Genomic DNA, 23,215 nt, shown 5'->3' on the forward strand with positions numbered 1-23,215 from the left:
AATACGCTACAGTGACACCTGTCGGCGTGATTCCCAACTGAATCCACCAAAATCGACATCAACTCTCTTTCAACTATATCCACAAAAACATGTGTTGCTACACCTTATTATAAATATATCTTGTTTACAAATGATTATCCATTATAACTATTGTACTTTCACTTTTGGATTGAGTACTTCCTGTTATGACGTTTTCCATTCAAACATTCTTTTGTAGTTAGAGTAGCAACAACCATGCTCGCTAGGTGGCGCGTCATGTTCTATTTTTATTTCTACAGGAAAAGTGGGACGAGGTTCCACCCTATTTTTTACGGGCTAGTATGGATAAACCTAGAGCCTACGAATGATGCGAAGTTGATCGTTCGGATCTAAAATAGCTATATTTAGCGTATCTCACGTGATTAGGCACATTCCAGAACATCCCTTTGAGATTGAAGCGATTAAGCAGAGCGAGTATATGTAAACATTTACTTAACGATGAAATACGCAACAAAGAGTGACATATTAATACATTTTATGCATGAATAAATTATACTGAGGTCAAACATGGACGATAATTGCCCGTGTTCATATAGTATTTGATTAATTTAGATATCCAAGGAAAGATAACTCCCATTATTAACGTACTCACAACGTACCGGTGGAATACAATAATACAATGTTTATACATTTCTGAATGATGAGTGAATCTTTATTTTCATCAGAATCTTTTCCATCACACTCGCAGACCAGGTCCCCATACCCCTACCAGTGTCAAACTGTGACTGATAGCAGTGCGGTATTTAATTTGATATAGTCTAGAGGAAATTCGAAATATGGTAGTGGCATTTCTTCCTCACTGAATTAGCTGGATTTTTAACGTTTAAAGAAAAGTGGGGTATAGACTGGGGGGGTGGGGTGGTTACAATGCTATTTGCCAAATTTTCAACAATATTAATTACAAGGTAAGCCAAAAGGGGTCATAAGCTACAGATGATGCAATTTTCACTTGCAAGTTGCACTGCCACTAGTTACACTTAATTAGTGACTTACTTACAGATAAATAAAGTAACTTACAAATATTTTATTTATTTATTTATCTATCATTTCAATTTTTTTTAAATATCATGGTTTGTACTTGAAGAGTCATCGCAATAAAGGGACATTATTAGTGTTACAAAAAAATCTGATCATGCAGTTTATAAATTTCTGAAGTTTGAAAAAATAAAAATAAATAAATAAAAGATTCTGATACCACTCAGCCCCCGACTGGACAGAGAGTTTTGCTTCTGTCAGTTCTAATGCAACTAGCTCAGCCCCCAGACTGGCCAGAGAGTCCACTGTTTCGGTAAATTCTGATAATGATGCAACTCAGCCCCCCACATGAATTATTTTCTGTTTTGGTAGCTTTTACCCCCCCCCCCCACACACACACATAATCACCATACCTAACATGCTTTATTAATAGATTATCAAATTTTGTTAGCTAGTCTTCTGCACCAGGTAGAGTGATATCGTTAATAATCGTTAAGCTCTTCATGCAATTCGGCAGCACATAATACAAGCAAAATCTCAAGAAGAACACACACATGAATACTAATATATGTTTATTATTTAATTATCATAGGATACATTAATGAAATGCATAATGTAGTAACAATACTTAACGGAATTCAATGTATATGGATTTCATGTAAACATTATGATGACGCAATAGTGGATTTCTTCATACGGGTAATTTCAGCAGTCTCACAGTATCGTAAAATCAGATAAAAGTATACTATTAACAGTAAAATAAGGCAGAAAGACAAGAGTATCATATACAAATACAATGTATTTAGCAGATACATACAAGCACGTTGTTCACATTCATACCGAACTCACTTAATCACTAATGAATAGCTATAATGTAATGAAGTCCTTGGATATCAGATGTGAAATGACCACGTGAAAACAAAATGATTCTACGTATTGGCAGGATTATAGCTGATTATAGTTAATTGATGACAAAAGTCAGATGCTCTTGCTGAAAACAGCGATGATGGCCATTACAACTAGTGTAATTGTATTGCATATCACCATGGATACGCCTTGTGTCCTACACTTCAGAGAATCGTACCTGAAAAAGATGCAATAAAAATCATATTTATCACAAGTCATTTTAACATGGAAAAATAAGGCGTTGGAAATGTCGATTGCTTACACACAATATCATATCTATAAACTACATCGTGGGCTGTATCCTTATGTGTTTCGTACGAAGAATTCAGTTGCAGAAAATGGTGGAGTGAGAGTCCCATATATCAAAAATATGCATTTTTAAAAGAGCACTGAAAAACCTAATATATTGTGCAATATGCCCCACATACAAAGAGTTTTACATTGGACAAACGGGAAAACTCATCGCACGAGTTCTATTACAGAAACAAAAGATTTGAGATTCCAGTGTCCGCAATACCCCGTGCTGTCAACATTTTGCTGAATGTGGCAAAGAAAAACTCTAAATTTTCCCTTTTACAAAATGTGGAGCGACGATGAAATATTGCGTTTATCAAAGCAGGATTTTTCTCATAAAACTGTTTAATCCAATGATATGATTTTTCTTATCTAATGTATCTTATTTCAATGCTCCCAGAAGTAATCATTATGACGTCAACTTGAGCAAGGAAGAACAATAACGTATCTTAGCAACGTATAATTCAAACAAATTGTATGAAAAGCGAACATGGCGAAAGCGCTTTCAGTTTTTTATTGCGCAGACTGTTTCATTATTTTGATTGGATTTTAAATCACTTCTCATACCCTATTTCACCCAGCCCCATGCTCTTTAAACAACTTGGGTTACAATGGCATGTATACATTTTATCAACAAGAAACCTAAGGGCTCTGCTGTACCTCTGATGATTTTAAAATTATACCCTCTTTATTTCCGCAAAATTTTTTGACCCCATATTATGATCCCACCCAGGACAAATTTGAATCTCACACAACATAGGAATATATCAATTTTCAAATTGAGGCAGCCTACTGACATATAAGTTGATGTTATATGGTTCTCAACGGTCTCGTTTAAAGTCAGCATTTCGCAAATTCTATGATCGTTATGATGATCTAATAGGCAAATACAAGCTATAACTGTGTTGAATGCTGTCTGAAGTGTTTCATACCAATTTTTAAACTATTCTTTTCATACTAATTTTGACTACGGATTATGGCTCATGGTGGATGTGACCGATCGACAGGGGATGCTTACTCCTCCTTGGCAAATGATCCCACCTCTGATATGTTCAAGGTGTTTGCCATATTCATAAATATTCTATATGGTTTTTTTTTGGTTTTGTCAACGTTCGTTATCTTCATTCTTTATTCCTTCTTCGTTTTGCGGGATTTCTTTTAAAATCACAAACTTATATAACAATTGAACTGTCTCAGCAAATTGAAAACTATGGATCAAGTTATTGCCCTATTCATATTCAAATAAAGATTTCCGAAAAACATTTGCATTTGCTTTTGAATTTGACTGTACTCATCTTAAATTCCTAATGATTGGTTTGCACTTATGATTATTCAATATTACACCATTAATTTACTCTTTCATTGTACACTTTAGAATTTCATATGTACACATTACAAACTGATCGTATTGTTTAAAACTCCACAACATTTTCTCTATTACCTACAATAAAATTAATTGTAAAAACGTGAATTCTGTAAGACGTTCAAATGTCAAACCTTCATAATAATTATATATTTAATAATAAAATTTCTTAAACGGTGAAGATAACGGACAGTAATCAATCTCATAACTCGTATATGCAAAACAAAACAACAGAAAACTTTAAATCCTATAGGAATTTTTGGATACTTCTTTTAACGACCGTGTTCTTTCTAGCAACCTTAGCACAACTTCCTCTGATCAATCAATGCAATAAGTAATAGGAAATTGTTATGAAAACTACACGGACCTTTCAAAATGGTCAATACAACATTTAACAGGTCATACAAATGACATTGATGAAAAGTGAATATAATGAACAATGATCAATCTCACAACTCCTATAAGGAATACAAAATAAAGAGTTGTGCAAACACGTACCCCTGGACATACCAGAGGTGGGATCAGGTGCCTAGGCCTAGGAGGAGTAAGCATCCACTGTCGACCGAACACACCCTCCGCGAACCCCATGTGTTGATCAGGTAAACAGAGTAATCTGTTGTCAAAATCAGTGTGTCAAGAACGACCTTACAATCGGTATGAAACACGTCAGACAGCACTTATCTCATTGATAGGTTGTATTGGCAAACTGATTCATTACAACGACCATATAATTTGCGCAATGCTGACTATAAACGAGACTGTTGAAAATCCTGTAACATCAACTTGTTTGTCAATAGCTTGCCTCGATTTAAAAACTAATCATACACACAACAAGCTCTTGCGTATCGAATCAGTTAAGAGATATAAACACCATATGCAGAGGATTATGGAATATTGCTACATAAATATTGAAAGTTGACGATGGAAAAGCTGGAATCATTCCGCTTGTCATAAAGCTGAGTTGTCAGTTTGCCGTTAATATTTATTTTCAATACAATATCTAAGTACGAAGCAGATGTGGAGGACTCTGTGGTTTTTAATCTCGAATTTACAGGGATATCTCAAATCGACATATTACTGTGGAATCATTAGAATTCGTAGTAGCTCAATTTTCGTGGAATTCGTGGGTACCCCTCACCCACCATTTTACATCCTCAACGAATAAATACATTCCAGAGTTATTTTTCTTACAAATATATAAATCTACGAAATTACGTCCCCACGAACCCGTAAAAATTCAGCAATCCACGAAAATTGGACCTTACGAATTTAAATGATTCTACAATAATGAAAATGATTATTGTTAATAGATAAAACGTTGAAATATCTAAATGTGGAGTTGAAGGCCACAGCAAGATATTTGTTTTGTGTAGAAGCTTTTGAATAAACTCTGTTTCATAAGAATATAAATACAGGTTAGCTAACAAAGGATCACATTGCGTAACCATGGGAAATCCAACAGAGTGTTAAATGATTAGATCACCAACGACTACGAAGACATTGTCAATGAGGAACTCCAGCATATTTTTTTTATTTCAACTTCAGAGTACTTCTGTGTAGAATCAGAGTGATGTTTAGCAAAGTAACTTTTGGATGACTGATCACTAGTTACGAATATTTCCTATTTCCATTTCTGTTGAATAGTTTTGTTAAATATCCTGACTAGTTTTCGTTACCAAAGCCTTTAGTTAATGAAATAACCGAAATGAAAATTAAATACCTACGATAAATAACGATAGCTTCGGAAATATTCTACAAGTATCAGTGATTGATGACGTAGATATGACCGTGATCTACAGTGGGGTGTGCACGAATATAGAGCAGTTAAGCGATGTATCGTGCAGTAGCTATACTCCAGACTTTCTCAGCAAATAACTAAATCGTTCCATAATGCTTTCCTTATACCGATTTTCTGAATTGTGCTTAATTTAGGAATTTCACTTTTTCGCTATGGCTTTACTACAACGAACTTTATTTTGGGTAGGAGAGACCTGACAGAAGCGCGGGAACAACGTTTCTTCCCATAATCCTCTTCAAAATCAACAATATAGTTACTTATCTTTACTGCGCATAACTAATTTCTATTTTTAGTAGAATAACCCATAAACAGTGCACAGTGCTGATCATCTAAGTTTCCTCTTGATTAGAAAACATACATTTTCAAAAGAAATCATTATTTTCTCCATGAACTTTATTTTTAGTGTATAGATAAAATAAATAAATCAAACATCGTTTATTTTCTGCCCATTGTGAACATTTACAGGGACAAATCTTATATATGATTTCAATGAAGATACAATGAAGTTGTCTTTCATTATCCGGTGGGAGATGATTGTAAGATTCAAGAAAAGAGATTACTCTGGTTAACTAAAACAAATTGATTGCGAGGATTCAAGATAAACTCACAGATTGAAAAGTCCCGCCATTTTCTTTTCGTATTCGATGTCTACAAGTGAACCTTGGAAGAAGTTGCGTCCGTCTTTAAAAGGGTACTCGTAACCTTGGCGACATGCACATTTATAGGCGCCTCTGGAGAACTTGTATCCGGCGATGGGGGAGCACTGAAAAACACATAGACTTGATATTTCATTTAAAGCTAGACAAAAGACTGAACATAGTAACATATTTTCTTGCACGCGAATAAAATATGGTTTACAGCATTACATCATTGATTGTAGATGAATGGTGAAGATAATGAACAGTGATCAATCTCATAATTCCTATAAGCAATACAAAATAGAGAGTTATCTTTATAGGGTAAACGGAATTATCCGTAGTCAAATTCAGTGTCCCTAGAACGGCCAGCAATCGGTATAAAACACTTCAGTTAGCATCCAAACTCATGGCTATAGGTCTCACGGCGGGTGTGACCGGTCGACAGGGAATGCTTACTCCTCCTAGGCACCTGATCCCACCTCTGGTATATTCAGGGGTTCGTGTTTGCCCAACTTTCTATTTTGTATTGCATATAGAAGTTATGAGATAGATCACTGTTCGTCATCTTCACCTTTCATGTGCAGTGAAGACACAAGACAATCAAACCAGGTACAACGTCTCTCGTGGCATCCCTATTTTTGAGAAGTTTTTGGGGGGTTGTATTTCAGATTTATATCTGTTTATAGAAGGTTGTAACAAGAGGAATAGATAGACCTGATATGGTCATACACGACAATAGTGTGCCAAAACCAAATGTAAAATTTTAAAACGTAAAATGACACTGAAATAAGAGTCCATGACTATGGTGTTAACGATTTTTGAGATTTGTTTAATTTTTCAATGAGCAATATTTCTGTTTGATGTTTTTTTTGCACTGAAATGTACAAATGTTGTTTAACGTCCCTCTCAAGAATACTTCACTCACATGGAGACGTCACCACTGCCGGTGAAGGGCTGCAACATTTAGGCCTATGTTCGGCACTTATGACCTTTCAGCAGGGAGGGATCTTTATCGTGACACACCTGCTGTGACACGGGACATCGGTTTTAGCGGTCTCATCTGAAGGACCGCCCCATTTAGTCGCATTCTACGACAAGCAAGGGGTACTGGGGACCTATTCTAGCCCGGATCCCCACCGGAGAAAACAGATTCTTTTATACTATGCTATGAAACACTGGTGTAATAATAGAAATAGAACGATAAGTGATTTGTAAACGTTCATTGAAACCAATGAATACTTCAGACGTATTTATAATTGCCCAATGATCGGTCTGATGAGCATCAAAAATTATCCTCTAAACATATTCTATCAAACATTGCGTTACAAGAAATATTGATCATAGACCTTCATCGGTGTGCACTGTCTTGCAGAGGTAAGTACCGTGTGCCCTCCTTCGGGCAAGGATTAATCTAATGACAAAAGATAAATATGACGAGATAATTCACTACTGGTGTCATGTTTGATGTTCATGGTGAACCTGCAGTCTTTCTAAATAAGTCTTTGATGTAAAAATCGATGCTGACTGCAGCTGTCTGATACTGTATATATATTTTGAAAGATGATTTTTTTCTCTAAACTTCACTAGTTTCATTTAACTGACTCTTCAAATGAGTTCAATGGTCTGGTAATGACACCTAGTGATGCATACTTTTGACTCACTGTTTGGGACGGTCGAACAACGTCACCTTATGACTTACCGAGACAAAAATTGAACAAAGACACGAACAATGTGAAATTGTCAAATTTTCAGGAGAAACCGTCACTTCTTCATGACGATAGAATAATTTTATAGAAACGAATACTAAATAAATGAAGCAAATGCAAACTAGCACTAAAACTAAAGTACCAAGGCTGGGATAAAAAGATAAGTTTACATATTGAAAAAAAAAATGAAGTGTTAGAAGGACAAGTTTAAAAAAGTATGTTCTCAGCGAGAAATGATACTGAACTAACCAAATTAACTGTATGCGGGATGAGGCCAAAATCAAAGAATCGGTGAAATAGATCAGTATAATTAGCTGTTCATAACTTCGTTCCAAAGACAGGTCATGATAAGTATTTCGTACTTGGAGGTATGACTACATCACAGTTATGAAAATATTTAAAACCAGGGGACTAAGTATGGACATTAAAAAACATTATTATTGGTATGACATGAAAAAACTCAATAACTTCATCAGAATGAATGTGACCATCCCCCCCCCCCCCCGGTTTTTGCGGTTTACCCGAAGGTCTGCCCCACTTAGTCGCCTATTACCTGGCATGCTTTTTAAGACTTACTGTTTTAGATGGGTAGTGACTTTTTTTTTAATAACTATAGAATGGGTAGTGAAACCTGGCGGTGTTTATGAGATTTACTGTTTGGGTTGGGTAGTGACACCTGACGGTGTTTTTAAGACTTACATGTACTGTTTGGGATGGGTAGTGACACCTGGCGGTGTGCATGAGACTTACTGTTTGGGATGGGTAGTGACACCTGGCGGTGTTTATAAGATTTACTATATGGGATGGGTAGTGACACTTGGCAGTGTTTTTAAGACTACTGTTTGGGATGTGTAGTGACACCTGGTGGTGTGTATGAGACTTACTGTTTGGGATGGGTAGTGACACCTGGCGGTGTTTATAAGATTTACTGTATGGGATGGGTAGTAACACTTGGCGGTGTTTTTAAGACTACTGTTTGGGATGGGTAGTGACACCTGACGGTGTGTATAATACTTAATATTTGGGATGTGTAGTGACACCTGGCGGTGTGTATGAGACTTACTGTTTGGGATGGGTAGTGACATCTGGCGGTGTTTATAAGACTTACATGTACTGTTTGGGATGGGTAGTGACACCTGGCGGTGTGCATGAGACTTACTGTTTGGGATGGGTAGTGACACCTGGCGGTGTTTATAAGATTTACTGTATGGGATGGGTAGTAACACTTGGCGGTGTTTTTAAGACTACTGTTTGGGATGGGTAGTGACACCTGACGGTGTGTATAATATTTACTATTTGGGTTGGGTAGTGACACCTGGCGGTGTGTATGAGACTTACTGTTTGGGATGGGTAGTGACACCTGGCGGTGTTTTTGAAAGCGTTTTGGACGCTGAAGGACTGGTAACACTGGTTGATCTCCAGAGCCTCTAATGGAATGTCAACGGTAACTACGCCCCTGCAGAAAATCAAAATACCTTCATTAGACAGGCCAAAATATAAAATTACACAGTATTTGATTTGCACATTCAATATTCAAAATGCCCCAAAGGAACTAAAATCTCAAAAAGCCTTTGATGACCCAAATATAATCATGACGAATTATTTACAATCTCTACTACTATGAAATTTGCTATTTAAGTGCTGCAGACTTAAAATGACATGACAATGCAACCACACCTTGTCATCACTGAGTAGGAATGTAACGGTCCAGACAAGTTTCGGTTCGGTTCATGAAACAAAACGTTAATTTTCGTTTTTTTCGGTTCGGTTTTATTTTTTGTGATTGATTAAAATAACTTAATGATTTCAAGAATAATATGGCCCATGAAGTATTCTTTTTTCAGTACAAACTACAAACGCAAACATTTATTTCTAATGCATTTTATTCAACAAACCAACAATGAATAAATAATCTTCATTTAAAGTCGACATTAGGTACAATACAACAAGTAAAATAAGCTTTTAAGGTTTTGTTGATATACTAGCTGTAGGCGAGGTACTGTAAATTTTGAGCTATGCACGGTGCTTATAATTAAACGGTCGTAGCAGTAAGAATTCTTTAACGTGCTAACGCCTACTGCGACACATGATCCTCATTTTCAAAGTATTTAAAACACCCGTGACTCTCATGACTAAATGCCGAGCGTTTGGCGAAGGAAAAATCACAACCTATGATTATATCTCAGGTTTGAGTGTGTCTCGAACTCATGACCTTCCGTAGCTACCGCAATCATACCACTTGCGCAGTTTGCAGACTGATTGCTTTGTAAACAACTTCTGACTCTCCCTTTCTTAGACAATTAAGTATTCCCACTCTTGCGATTTCTTTCTACATGTCGCCATGTTTCGTTTTACTATTACCGATGTTACATGGAATCTCATTAGTTAGAATAACATTGATAAAGATATCTAACCAACCATAGCACGTTTAGCAAACCAAATGGAATATAGTACAAGGTAAATAAAACCGAAACGAAATTCGGAAAATACAAACTGAACTGAACCGAATGTGCATTTACCGTGGTTAACCGACTTTTCGGTTGACCGTAACAACACTATCACTGAGGTACTAACCGTGACAGCACTATCACTGAGGCACTAACCGTGACAGCACTATCACTGAGGCACTAACCGTGACAGCACTATCACTGAGGTACTAACCGTGACAGCACTATCACTGAGGCACTAACCGTGACAGCACTATCACTGAGGCACTAACCGTGACAGCACTATCACTGAGACACTATCCGTGACAGCACTATCACTGAGACACTAACCGTGACAGCACTATCACTGAGGCACTAACCGTGACAGCACTATCACTGAGGCACTAACCGTGACAGCACTATCACTAAGGCACTAACGATGACAGCACTATCACTAAGGCACTAACGATGACATCACTATCACTAAGGCACTAACCGTGACAGCAGTATCACTGAGGCACTAACCGTGACAGCAGTATCACTGAGGTACCAACCGTAACATGACAATGTGTACCAGAATGTTTAAGTTCAGACATTTCATAGTCGTTATGTTTGTATACTTGTACAGTTAAATTGAATATTGCGTTATCAATTGCAGCATCGGTTTTAAAAGTATACACATGTAAAACTTATACGGTACCAATTTTGATGCACCAGATCATATATCATATATTTGAATTATTAAAACTTTAAAAAAAACCAAGAGACTCATTGGCCATATCGTTCACCTGAGTCACTAAACCTTTGCTGTTGTGATTTTTAAAAAGATTGTTTTTTCAATGTTAACTTTCATGAAAAATTTTGACCCCATATTGTTGCCACAACGTAGTCCCAAAGTGTCAAAAACCTAACCGAATTTGAATTCACCCAGCATGGGGATGCCTCAATTTCCTGCATATTCCTATATAAAACTTTTAATCTTCCTGATGTAAACAAACTTGAATTTGAACCACCTGTAGCTGTTTGCATATCATATATGACGAAGCATTCCCTGCTGTTGTTCAGATAAAGATATCTTAAGATGTTTTGCTATGAATTCCCATGTGAAACTTTGATCTCCTATTGTTATCTCAACCTACTCCAGGGGATCATGGTTTCAATGAACTTGAATATGTACGACCTGAGGATGCTGACATACTAAATTGGTTAACCATTGCCCTTCTGTTCTTCAGACGATATTTCCTATATATTCTGATATAAAACTTTATCCCGTATGGTGATGCCATCCTACATCCTGGAGCTAGAAAATTGAACGACAATGATTCTGCATTACATGGGGATACTTGCATATCATGACTAATCATGGCCCTGTTCTTCTTCTGTTTCCCCTATATATCCGCATGTGAAACTTTAATCCCCCAATGTGGTCCCATCTACTCCCGCGACCATAATTTACACAAATTTGTATCTACTTTATGAAAGGTAATGATAACGAAAGTGATCAATTTCATAACTCCTACAAGGAATACAAAACATAAAGTTGGGCAATGGACCTCTGGACATACCTGAGGTGGAATAAGGTACCTAGGAGGAGTAAACATCCCCTGTTGGCCGGTCACATCACCGTGAGCCCTATATCTTGATCAGGTAACCGGAGAAATCCATAGTCAAAATCAGTGTGCCAAGAACAGCCTAACAATTGGTATGAAACACGTCATACAGCATTTGACCCGATGATAGGTTGTATATCAGGGACCTGCCGTATAAATATTCTGACCTTGTGATTCGTGAGTAGAAAATTTTAAAATGACCCCGACCCTATTATTGCATCTGTTCATTATCTCCCCTTTTGGAGGAAACATTGACTTTCTTTAGAACAAACTTGAACCACCTTTATCCAAGGATGATATGTGCCAAGTTTGAAATGATCCAAGTGGTGCTTTTAAGAACAGAAGAAGACTTTTAAAGTATGCCACATATTTTCACTAATTATTAATTATCTCCACTTCAAAAAGGGCGAGACACTTGATTTGAACAAACTCAAACCCCCTTTTAAATGCACGCTGTCATATCATCTGCGTGTTTTACACCTACGCTTCCCGCAAAAATTCAAACGCTCATATATTTGGACAATAATGAGTAAACTGGAAACGAGTCGGACGGAATCATTTCTTCGTTCATTCTTTTGATTTCAGTTGATCTTGACAATAACTTACAAACAACTTACTTAAATTTCAGTTTGGACCTAAGCCTATCCAAACCAATGAACGGAACAGCATACGTAATTACCCAGGCGTCCACACGACCGTCACATCGGAAGTAAGGCTGAGTCCATATTCCATGTGTAACACTAGGCGCTTTGTATCCCATTGGGTAGTATTCAAAGTTCACCGAGCTCGATCCTTTAATATCAGAGCGTACCTGTCAATTAAAATATATTTCAATTTACAAGAACGATAAAATTAACGAGAAAGTAAAGAGGAAGAAAGGAAATCCATTTGGTATTTACATAAATCACAAATATATGGTTCTATGTAGATTATGTTTTTAAGTCTAATGATAATGTATCGATATTGCATGAGAGTCCAGCACAAAATCTGTAAAGAAATTTCCTTCCACCTTGGTCTACTGTTAACATGACTTGTATTATTTCCTACTGAAAACGTGGACATTAATGTCGGAGTGGTAAACATAATTAATTCATACTAAATATGGTAAATCCTAATTTTACACAAAAATGGCTAATGTTTGCCTCAGATTCCTACTAAGCCATTGTTTTGTTATTTTCTGTCAAGCATACATGTATCTCTTTGTGAACTCAGCTAGTGTACGCCTCATTTTTACTCGTTCTACATCTGTGAAACAGGGTCAGTTGATTTTAACTGAACGACATAAAATCATATACTAGGATATCAATTCTAAAAGTTGACTTGAAGTAATTTGAGACGAAAATCGACGAAGTCAGCCATTTTGGATTTCACGTCGACTTGTAATGGTTGATATTTAGTGTTATTTTCTGTCAAGTTAAGTGCCTTGGTAATGGAAATAACAAATTAGAGTAAGTTTTATCTCTCGAAATCGTGTAATTAACAGTACTTGTAGATTTCCTAGATACCTTTGCCTTCATCCTGTACTTCTTAACGCCTGCAGTGTTCGTCTGCCAACGCTGGCGGATTCTAACGTACCAATCTTCATCAATGTATTTTTTCTTGAATCCTGCCGTGTCAATGGCGTACACGCTCTTGTCCCGCTTCCAAGCAAAAGGACCGAAGAACTCCCTCGACTTTCCATCCCAGTCCTCAAACACATGGGGTTCGAAGTATATGCCGCTGGATAGCACCTTGTAATCCGCCAAAACGTTAGCTAGCACCTCTCCAAACAATAATTCGTGATGAATTCTGTTCCCACCTTTAAGGTAACCAAAATTTTCACCTGGAATTACATTCTGAAACCAGTTGCTTAGAAGATGAGAAATTCGGAGAGCAAAGCGGGCCTGGGTGTCAAACTTGGTCTCTACACCGTATCCAACATCCCCAGGTAGGAGCATAGCTCGGTTTGAAAACGTTTTACAGTTATCTCTGTTTATCTTCTTGATTGTTTTGAAAATGCCTTGCATTCTGTCAAAATTCTTCTGGTCAAACTGAGCCTCTCGCCTCTTTCTCTTCTTCTTTTGTTTCTTTATTAGAGGCTCTCTATTGAAATCTTGATCGATGTAATCTTTTTTTACAGCTTCGCGTTTAATGGCGCGTGGTTGCTGCGTTTTTCTCACAGCCTCTCTTCGGACTGGACCATAGAATTGGCTGGCATTGACTGACCGGAGTTGGCGTCCAGTGTAGCGATCAGTTAAGAATAGATCCGATCCAGAGTCTCCTTCTACTTTTACATTAAGGGCGCTTGTGTCCACAACCGGAAGCACCCGGAGATCTGCGTAATGATAATGACATGTATAATGATAATAATCATGTTTATAAGACCTGATCATAGGCAAGGGAATCCAATAGCTAAAACATCTTCAATGAAGAAAGTTCTATTCAACAGAGCCACTTTGCAAAAATAAGAATGTTGTAAATCAACTTGCATCCTGTAAGTCGGCATTTGTAACCACCATAGATTTCAAATTCATAAGCTGTTTAAAATCGACTTACATTGTGTCGGTCGACAATTATAACCAACAGTAATTTCAAACTCAGTTGCTTTTTCCAAATCCCCGCCTTTCCATGGTGGTCCGACTCTTGGAGGGTAGCTGCGCCCGGAGTTACAGATGCAGGTATACGCCCCTCGCTTAAAGCCCTTTCCAGAAACATGTTTACACTACAAGAAAACAACTTTTGATATCAGTAATGCTATATTGATTATGTGGTATCTTCTAGGATTCATGATCGTAAAATAATAGGAGTTCACTTTTTCTGTTCATCAATTGTTTAATCCCTCTTACATATATGATTATCTTTCATCGGCGTACTATATATTTTATATCTCACTTCCATGAAGCAGGCGTCAGCAATGTGCCTGCATAGTCTTTTATCAATTTTATGCGCACCAGAGTGATCTTGGTTTTACACTCACCTGTGTTGTCTTAGTTTTACACTTGCTGACTCCCGACAAGAAACTTGGACCAGGGTTCCCGATACTGACTGGACAAGCGTTAAAGTCGATCTTCTTAAAGTCGATATCCATCACGGCCACGCCGACAAATCTGCAAAGGGACCGATTGACTATGAAATCTTCTCATCGTTCAAAGTGAATGAGATCTTTCCAAAAGTGCATACTTATGAAAGGTGAAGATAACGAACAGTGATCAATCTCATCTGTCTGACAGTAGAAACTTTGTTTAATTCTATAACAGAAAGATCGGGAAACAAAGGGTAACTGTCAGGGAAGTGGTCCTGACTAAGCCACCGAAGTTACACAAGAGCTCGTTACAGGAAAGACAAAACCTTAGGAAAAGTATAAGATGTTCTTACTTTGGTCGCCTGAGGTGGGTCCAGTTAGAATATCTCGGCATAAAGTCCACAATGGGTGCGACGGCGCTTACAACCCATTTGTTGGACATTTTGCAGTCAAAGTAAGCATCGGTAAAACGTACAGGCATGTACATATCGTCTGTGTCACCAATACCGGGAGAATTCGGACCAAAAAACGGGGTGGTCTGAAACTCGTCATGTAGCCAGCGCCCCGTTCCATTGGCATATTTGACATTCACAGCGTAAGTAAATTTTTGCACTGAGTCCATTGTAGGTTCATTATCCGGAAGCCAAAAGCTGTACCAAGGGGCCATTTTATAACCTTTGTGTGTGTAGTTCCCTATAGCCCCGATATCCTGCACTAACGTTGTTCTTCCAGTAGGTTCTCGGAGAATAACTCCCATATCGAATGTATCGTCAAATCTAAAAGATCGAACACCGAACAACGGGAGCGTCTTATTGAAGTCAAAGTTTGTCATCCAGTTAGGATAATAGTTGTGGTTGTCAAACATGAGAGCTGATGCGTTGAAGATCCCCTTGTTAGCGTTGGTATCCGCCGTTACAGACACGTAGTTATAAAACCACCCTGGCTGATACTGGAAGTCTGTCTGAGATTTGTTTAACTTTTGAAATATGTAGCTGTAAAAGTAAGCCCTGTTTAGTGCCATATTATGCATATGAACAAGAGCAGTTCGGTTTTTGTACCAGATTTTGTTCAAAAGTTGGTTAGCTCTCGGAATCTGAGATACGCTGTGTTTGGGTAAGGTCATCGCCTGTTGCGTTTTTGCTTTACAGTCCTTGGTTTTCTTTATAGCTACCATAAGTCCGTTTATTTTACCATAATTATCCTTGGGTACCCAGTCAAATATACTCTTGTCACAAAGTGTGACTGTCGCCATCACAATGATAACCACACACACTATTCGTTCCAGCCTTTGCTCCATGGTGGGATTTTTTCTGGCTCCCCTGTGAAAATCAGAGGAAGGAAAAAAGTATTGATATACTTTGGGTTTAATGAATCTAAGAGGGGCGGGTCTGAACACGAGAACTGCGAGGGATAGCTTGGTAGCTACGTTGCCAATGGTTTTTGAAAAAAGCATATGAAATGCGTACTGAAGCATTTTAGAGTGCATGTCACCCTATTTGTTCAGATTTGAATTAGGGACTACGTTACAAGTATGATATTAGATGACAATGTTATATTTTTGAAAAAGTACTTTTGATTCATGCAGTTTTTATGACTTTGTTCCCCTGGAAAAATCGATTTCATAAGCTTGTCACTTTCCCCCTTCAACTCTATACTTTAGAAATACTTTGCTGTTCTTTCTTTTATTTCTAGTTTAGTTTGGTTCCAAAAATAGAAAATGAATAATTGTATGATAGTAAATACTAATACTAGCGACAAAAAGTAACACAGAAAATGAACATTTATATAATAGTAAATACTGACTACAAAAAGTTCAATACTGACTACAAAAAGTTAAATACTGACTACAAAAAGTTCAATACTGACTACAAAAAGTTAAATACTGACTACAAAAAGTTCAATACTGACTACAAAAAGTTAAATACTGGCTACAAAAAGTTAAATATTGGCCTCAAAAGTTAAATATTGACTACAAAAATTTAAATACTGACTACAAAAAGTTAAATACTGACTACAAAAAGTTAAATACTGGCTACAAAATGTTAAATACTGACTACAAAAAGTTAAATATTGACTACAAAATGTTAAATACTGACTACAAAAAGTTAAATACTGACTGCAAAAAATTAGATACTGACTACAAAAAGTTAAATACTGGCTACAAACGTTAAATACTGACTACAAAACGTTCAATACTGGTTACAAAAAGTTAAATACTGGCTACAAACGTTAATACTGACTACAAAATGTTCAATACTGGCTACAAAAAGTAATACAGGCTTCGTTCGTGTTAGCTGTAGAACTGTAGCTCTCCGAAAAAAATATTGTATGTGGCTTTAATGAATATTTGAAGGTATGTTTGGACACAAGTAAAGTAGGAAAATGTGTTAGGAATTTTTTAATATTAAATTTATGAAATGGCAATGTAAAAATACAACAATATACTGTAAGGCCTCAACCGTGCGCATTTTTTTCTGCGCCGTAAATCAAAGGTTTTTATTGGAGATGAATCTATAGCTCTCTGATGTCCCAATATTTTCCCAGAGAGCATCGGTTCTGCGCCTACGTTCATGGTACAATCCCGTGGGGATCCGGCTTAGAATTGGTCCTCAGTACCCCCTTGCCTGTCGTAAGAGGCGACTAAAGGAGGCAGCCCTTTGAATGGGACCGCAAAGCCCGAGATCCCATGTCAAAGCATGTGTGGCACGTTAAAGATCCCTCTCTGCTCATTGGCCGTAAGCGCCGAGCATAGACCTAAATTTTGCCGACCTTCACCGGCAATGGTGACGTCTCCATACGAGTGAAACATTCTCGAGAGGAACGTTAAACAATATACATTCAATCGTTAGAAAGTATTCAGACGAACTGCCAAAATGATTTAGTTGAGGATCTACATAGTGAAAAAACATCAACATCAGTTCACATAATAGGATCTGGTCTCCCAATTCCCCCTAAACCCCTTGTATTTTGTTTGTGTATGAAATTGAACATCTGATTTGGTCCCAAGACAAAAAGATGGTGTATCTCTTTAGTCTTCGTCTTCATAGAAAAGCAAACAGGGACAGGGGAAGGGTTTTTAATGGATCTTTAGTGTAATTACACATTTTTAGATGAAGAGTTCTTAAGATTTATAGCATACTTCAAAACGGCTTTCCCGTTATGATCAGTACTTATTTCTTGTATACAATTGTTCAATACTTCAAAAGAAATACCAAAAATACCCTGTCCTTAAAGTTCACGGCGCAGTATGACACTTTGAATTTTAACCTCTTCATTTCAATATTTGTTCGTATTTTCGATGAATTTGCCTGATAAGGCTATTCATTTCAAAACGCACTGAAATAGAAATTGGACACGACACGGTCTGTAGCGATGCAATTTTTTTCCCGTTTTATTTTGTGTTGAATTGCAAGCGCCAGCACTTATCATGAAAATTTTCAGTAGGTATCTTGTCTAGATGGGAAATTTTTATTCAAGGTTACAAAGTTTTCTCTTTATATAGAAAGAGCGCACCAATGTCACTTTCACGGTTGGATGCGTGTGTACTGTTACACCTGATAAGATTGTTTTCTTTTTAGTGACTCGGACTCTATGAGACTCAAAGAAGTATGCTTTCCGCTGGTTATCCATTCAATACAATCATATTTGAAAATTAAGTTTGATTCAGTAAGTTAGAAAACAAAACAAAGCAAAGCAGAAACAAAGACAGGAACAAAAACAAATTAAAAACAACTGCAACAAAACAAAACCAAAAGAAAAACGAAAACTCGACATATCCATACTTTGGTTAGGATATTTTTCAGTGTAGATGAAAGAAGTTAAAATTGAAAAAACTATGACAAAAATAATCATCTTATACTAGGAATATTTAACGAGAAAATCGTCGTTTGAATCCGGCACGTAGCAACAGGGTTCGGGGGAGGACAGCGTTTTTCCTTATATAGTTTATGTTCGTTGATGTTGCATGCTACATTCGTTTTATTAAGTGGGTAACCCACTCACTGCCTCCACCCCATTCACCCCATTTACGGTTTGGGCAGAAGCACCCTTTTAGAATTTTATTTTTAATCATTATTATCATTATTATTATTTTATCATTTGGCTTGTCAACAATCTTTAGACTATTGTGAACTCAACCTATTTTTCTAGTTGCCACACCCCACTTTGAAAACAATTCTACGTGCATTTGAATTGCATCAGACAAGGGTGTAAAACTAGAACTATTTGTTTTATCACCTTCCAGAGTTTTATATAATATATTACTATTTATTATATAGCTAATAAATAGTCAATTATAAAATCTGCGTAAAATCTAGAGAATGTTAGCGTTCAATATCCTGAGATTTTATTGAACGCTAACTTTGCATTGCGTAAATTGTATGCGCCCGAAACATTCCGAATATGAGCGTTCAATATTGACGTTACCGTAACGACGCAAACAAGCCAAAATGGCAGACGACGGTCCTCCGAATCTGACAGAGCCGGTATTTGATATTTACTTAAGTAAAATGTTTTACTGTACATAAATTATGATGCCCCCATTTACAAAATCAGTTTGCTTCATGCATTAATGACGGGTTAAATATTGAACAGTTAAGAAATGCATGCTGTTATTGCACACTTTCACCTTGGATGCCAAAATTGATGATATCTCGTCTATTTTGGAGTAGTTTGAGTGAAGAGGGATATAATTTAACAACTAAACACTTTAGCTATATAATAAAAGGGTTATTGAACTTATATAGGTGAATATTGGCACTCGTTGGCTGTCAAAATGCACTCGCAAGCTCGTGCATTTTCACAGCCAACTCGTGCTAATATTCACCAATATAAGTTCAATAGCCCTATAGTATTGAAAGTCACGTCTGTCCGTGCCGCACAAAATCTGATCACATGGATTTTTCTTGTAATTTTAGTATCATTTCTCATGGACAAATTGGTTCTATTGATCAATATGTTTCATTTCTAGCGCAGTGGCAACTTGTCTGATAGTGAGTGAAATCATAGTTCAGCTTCCAATAATTGTACCGTGAACTGGAGTTCTAACAGAACAAACATACTGACACGGTGAACTGTTCCAATGGTGTTCTAACAGAACAAACATACTGACACAATGAACTGTCCCAATGGTGTTCTAACAGAACAAACATACTGACACGATGAACTGTCCCAATGGTATTCTAACAGAACTAACATACTGACACGATGAACTGTCCCAATGGTGTTCTAACAGTACAAACATACTGACACGATGAACTGTCCCAATGGTGTTCTAACAGAACAAACATACTGACACGATGAACTGTCCCGATGGTGTTCTAACAGAACAAACATACTGACACGATGAACTGTCCCAATGGTGTTCTAACAGAAGAAACATACTGACACGATGAACTGTCCCAATGGTGTTCTTACAGTACAAACATACTGACACGATGAACTGTCCCAATGGTGTTCTAACAGAACAAACATACTGACACGATGAACTGTTCCAATGGTGTTCTAACAGTACAAACATACTGACACGATGAACTGTTTCAATGGTGTTCTAACAGTACAAACATGCTGACACGATGAACTGTCCCAATGGTGTTCTAACAGTACAAACATACTGACACGATGAACTGTCCCAATGGTGTTCTAACAGAACAAACATACTGACACGATGAACTGTCCCAATGGTGTTCTAACAGAACAAACATACTGACACGATGAACTGTCCCAATGGTGTTCTAACAGAACAAACACACTGACACGATGAACTGTCCCAATGGTGTTCTAACAGTACAAACATACTGACACGATGAACTGTCGCAATGGTGTTCTAACAGAAGAAACATACTGACACGATGAACTGTCCCGATGGTGTTCTAACAGAACAAACATACTGACACGATGAACTGTCCCAATGGTGTTCTAACAGAAGAAACATACTGACACGATGAACTGTCCCAATGGTGTTCTTACAGTACAAACATACTGACACGATGAACTGTCCCAATGGTGTTCTAACAGAACAAACATACTGACACGATGAACTGTTCCAATGGTGTTCTAACAGTACAAACATACTGATACGATGAACTGTTCCAATGGTGTTCTAACAGTACAAACATACTGACACGATGAACTGTCCCGATGGTGTTCTAACAGAACAAACATACTGACACGATACCCTATATGGTGTTCAAAAAAAGAAAGATTGAACGCGTTGTGACTGCATCACAGATACGGTAATTCCAAAACGCCACCCCAAAAAGTCCTCCCTCCCCCTTGAAGATCAAGATCCCTTAGACTAAAAAAATGAAATCACTTCTGGTCGGTTTTTCAGGATACTCCGTCAGTTTTGTGAAATGCAAGGGATGGTTGGGATTGTGGGTTGGGGGGGGGGGGGTATGTTATCGAATGTCGAATTAGATCTATCGAAAGTCAGTGATTTTGTTTATGACTTGAAGTTCTAATACTGATGAATAAAGAGAAAATAAAAAAAATTAAGCTCACATATTATGATTACGTCAAAAGTACATATGATACATGTATCATTGATTTGACGCATGTAATTCTGTGCAATATTGCAGAAAAGGTGATGATCCAATAAATATTAGGGGTGTGCACTCCCTCTTACAGTTCGCCTGTGTGTTATCTATAGGGTGTACACACTCTCTCTAAGTCCGCTAGTCATTAAAACACTTTCAGTCTAAATTTTCCCACTCAAAATTCTATATATGGTTTCCAGTGATCCAATGTATATTCCTGATCGCAGAATCTTGCTGAACATTACAGTGTATCATATGTATAGAATGCAGCCATACTCAAGTGTGCTCGCTATGAAAGATCAACAGGTGTGTGCATTGCCTTGCTTTGTCGCCACAATAATTATTTTAGGCTAGAAATATATTTTTAAACTGATTTGCATGGCAGTATATGAATGACAAATTTGCACTATTCAAAGGGGTGTTCAAAATCAATGATACGAATATGAAGCACTTTAGCACTGAAGGGTTGTCCTTTCTTATTCCCTCCCCCTTTCCGTTTAGTAACATAAAATGTTGTTATTTTGATCAAATCAATAAAATGTTACACTATGAATTTCACTCTTTCTGTTTAAAAAGAGCATTCGTATGTTTTGCGTATATATCTTGTATTCCTACTTTGAATCGCATTGGTGTTGTTTTCAGTAATAAATCACGTACATATGTTTTACCCTAATATGTACAACAAAACTTAATTAATCTACCAAAAAAGGAAGAAAATAAAAGAAAAATTCTCCCTTTTGAAACATATCAGTGCATGTGCGCGTGTTCATTACCAAACTATACAATTAGAGACTCTGTTTAACCTTGAAGTAGCTAATTTTATCATCGCTTCTTCAAACATCCTTCTTGTTGTCCGATTTCTTACTGTTAAAATTAAACAGTTTGATGCTGTGATTCAAATTTCAAAGAATAACGAAATTCAATTTACATGTGCTACCATTGGAGGGATTGTATTTCAACACAGTGAACAACAAATATCGGGTCTGTGGAATTGATTTTTTTTTTAAAGAAAAAAAGTATTATAATCGTAAATACGTAATGAAGACGCATCCGAAATACCAAAATTCTCCTTGTTAAGTTTTTGGGCTGAACTTATTGTATTTTTATTTACTACAATTAATTGATGCTGAGGATTTTGTTTGAATGAAAAAAAAAGTAACTTTTGTTACTAACTTTCATAGAAAAAAGATTCCGATATGGTGAGAATATTTAATGTATTGTTATGGAGCGTCTTCCCTTGATGGCGGCGGTTTTACATATTAGTTTGAAATGATAGAAATTCACAAACACTTAATAAGTTAAAACATTTTGATTCTAGATGTTTTTTCTTCTTCTTCTTTTGGGGGTGGGTGGGTGGGTGGTTTTTTATTTTTATTTTATTTTTATTTTTTAGTATTATAATCCTCTTACATAGGAACTAAAGCTTACCTTTCGTTTTTATTGAGTCAGGGACATTTCCAAGTCCCTCTCAAAGTTATAACTAAAATTTCTGGTACATCCAAGAATTAAGAACACAGTTTGAATTTAAGTTCCCAGTATTATTATTTCCCCCCTCAAATATAGAGGATCCGAATTAGACTGGAAGTAAGAGAATTGAGGGTAGACGGCCTTGAAACGGTGACGCTGCGAGTCCACCCTTCACACTCCAACAGTTTCAGGCTCTATTGTAAAATATACGCTGTGTAGACCATATGCGGATTTAAACTTTCCAGTTAGGTATAGATTTCACGGTTAATGAAGAATGAAATCTATCATTATAACTGGATTTTATTGAAAGGCGTTAAAAAAGACATTTGTTGATTTCATGGAGTTGATTAAGATTTTATTATTATTATTATTTTTTTTTTTGGACACCTGATTGATTAGAATGATCAGATTCATTTCCTTAGCTAACAGAAGGGACCCTGCGTACTTCATTTTGAC

The 23,215-nt window shown here is 36.9% G+C and overlaps 1 protein-coding gene across 1 annotated transcript; it reads right to left on the minus strand.

Moving 5' to 3' along the window:
• Positions 1 to 1,569: 1,569 nt before the first annotated feature.
• Positions 1,570 to 22,934, minus strand: LOC125658223 (uncharacterized). Its single transcript, XM_056146923.1, has 9 exons — positions 22,721 to 22,934; positions 15,110 to 16,075; positions 14,712 to 14,841; positions 14,291 to 14,456; positions 13,261 to 14,069; positions 12,373 to 12,566; positions 9,058 to 9,175; positions 5,984 to 6,138; positions 1,570 to 2,098 (listed from the first exon to the last, which is right to left on the minus strand). Exons 2-9 carry the CDS (start codon positions 16,051 to 16,053, stop codon positions 1,993 to 1,995), a joined length of 2,622 nt encoding a protein of 873 aa, XP_056002898.1. The 5' UTR covers positions 16,054 to 16,075; positions 22,721 to 22,934; the 3' UTR covers positions 1,570 to 1,992.
• Between the last annotated feature and the right edge of the window lie 281 nt (positions 22,935 to 23,215).

The sequence above is a fragment of the Ostrea edulis genome, chromosome 1 (genome assembly GCF_947568905.1).
Source record: "Ostrea edulis chromosome 1, xbOstEdul1.1, whole genome shotgun sequence".
NCBI lineage: Eukaryota > Metazoa > Mollusca > Bivalvia > Ostreida > Ostreidae > Ostrea > Ostrea edulis.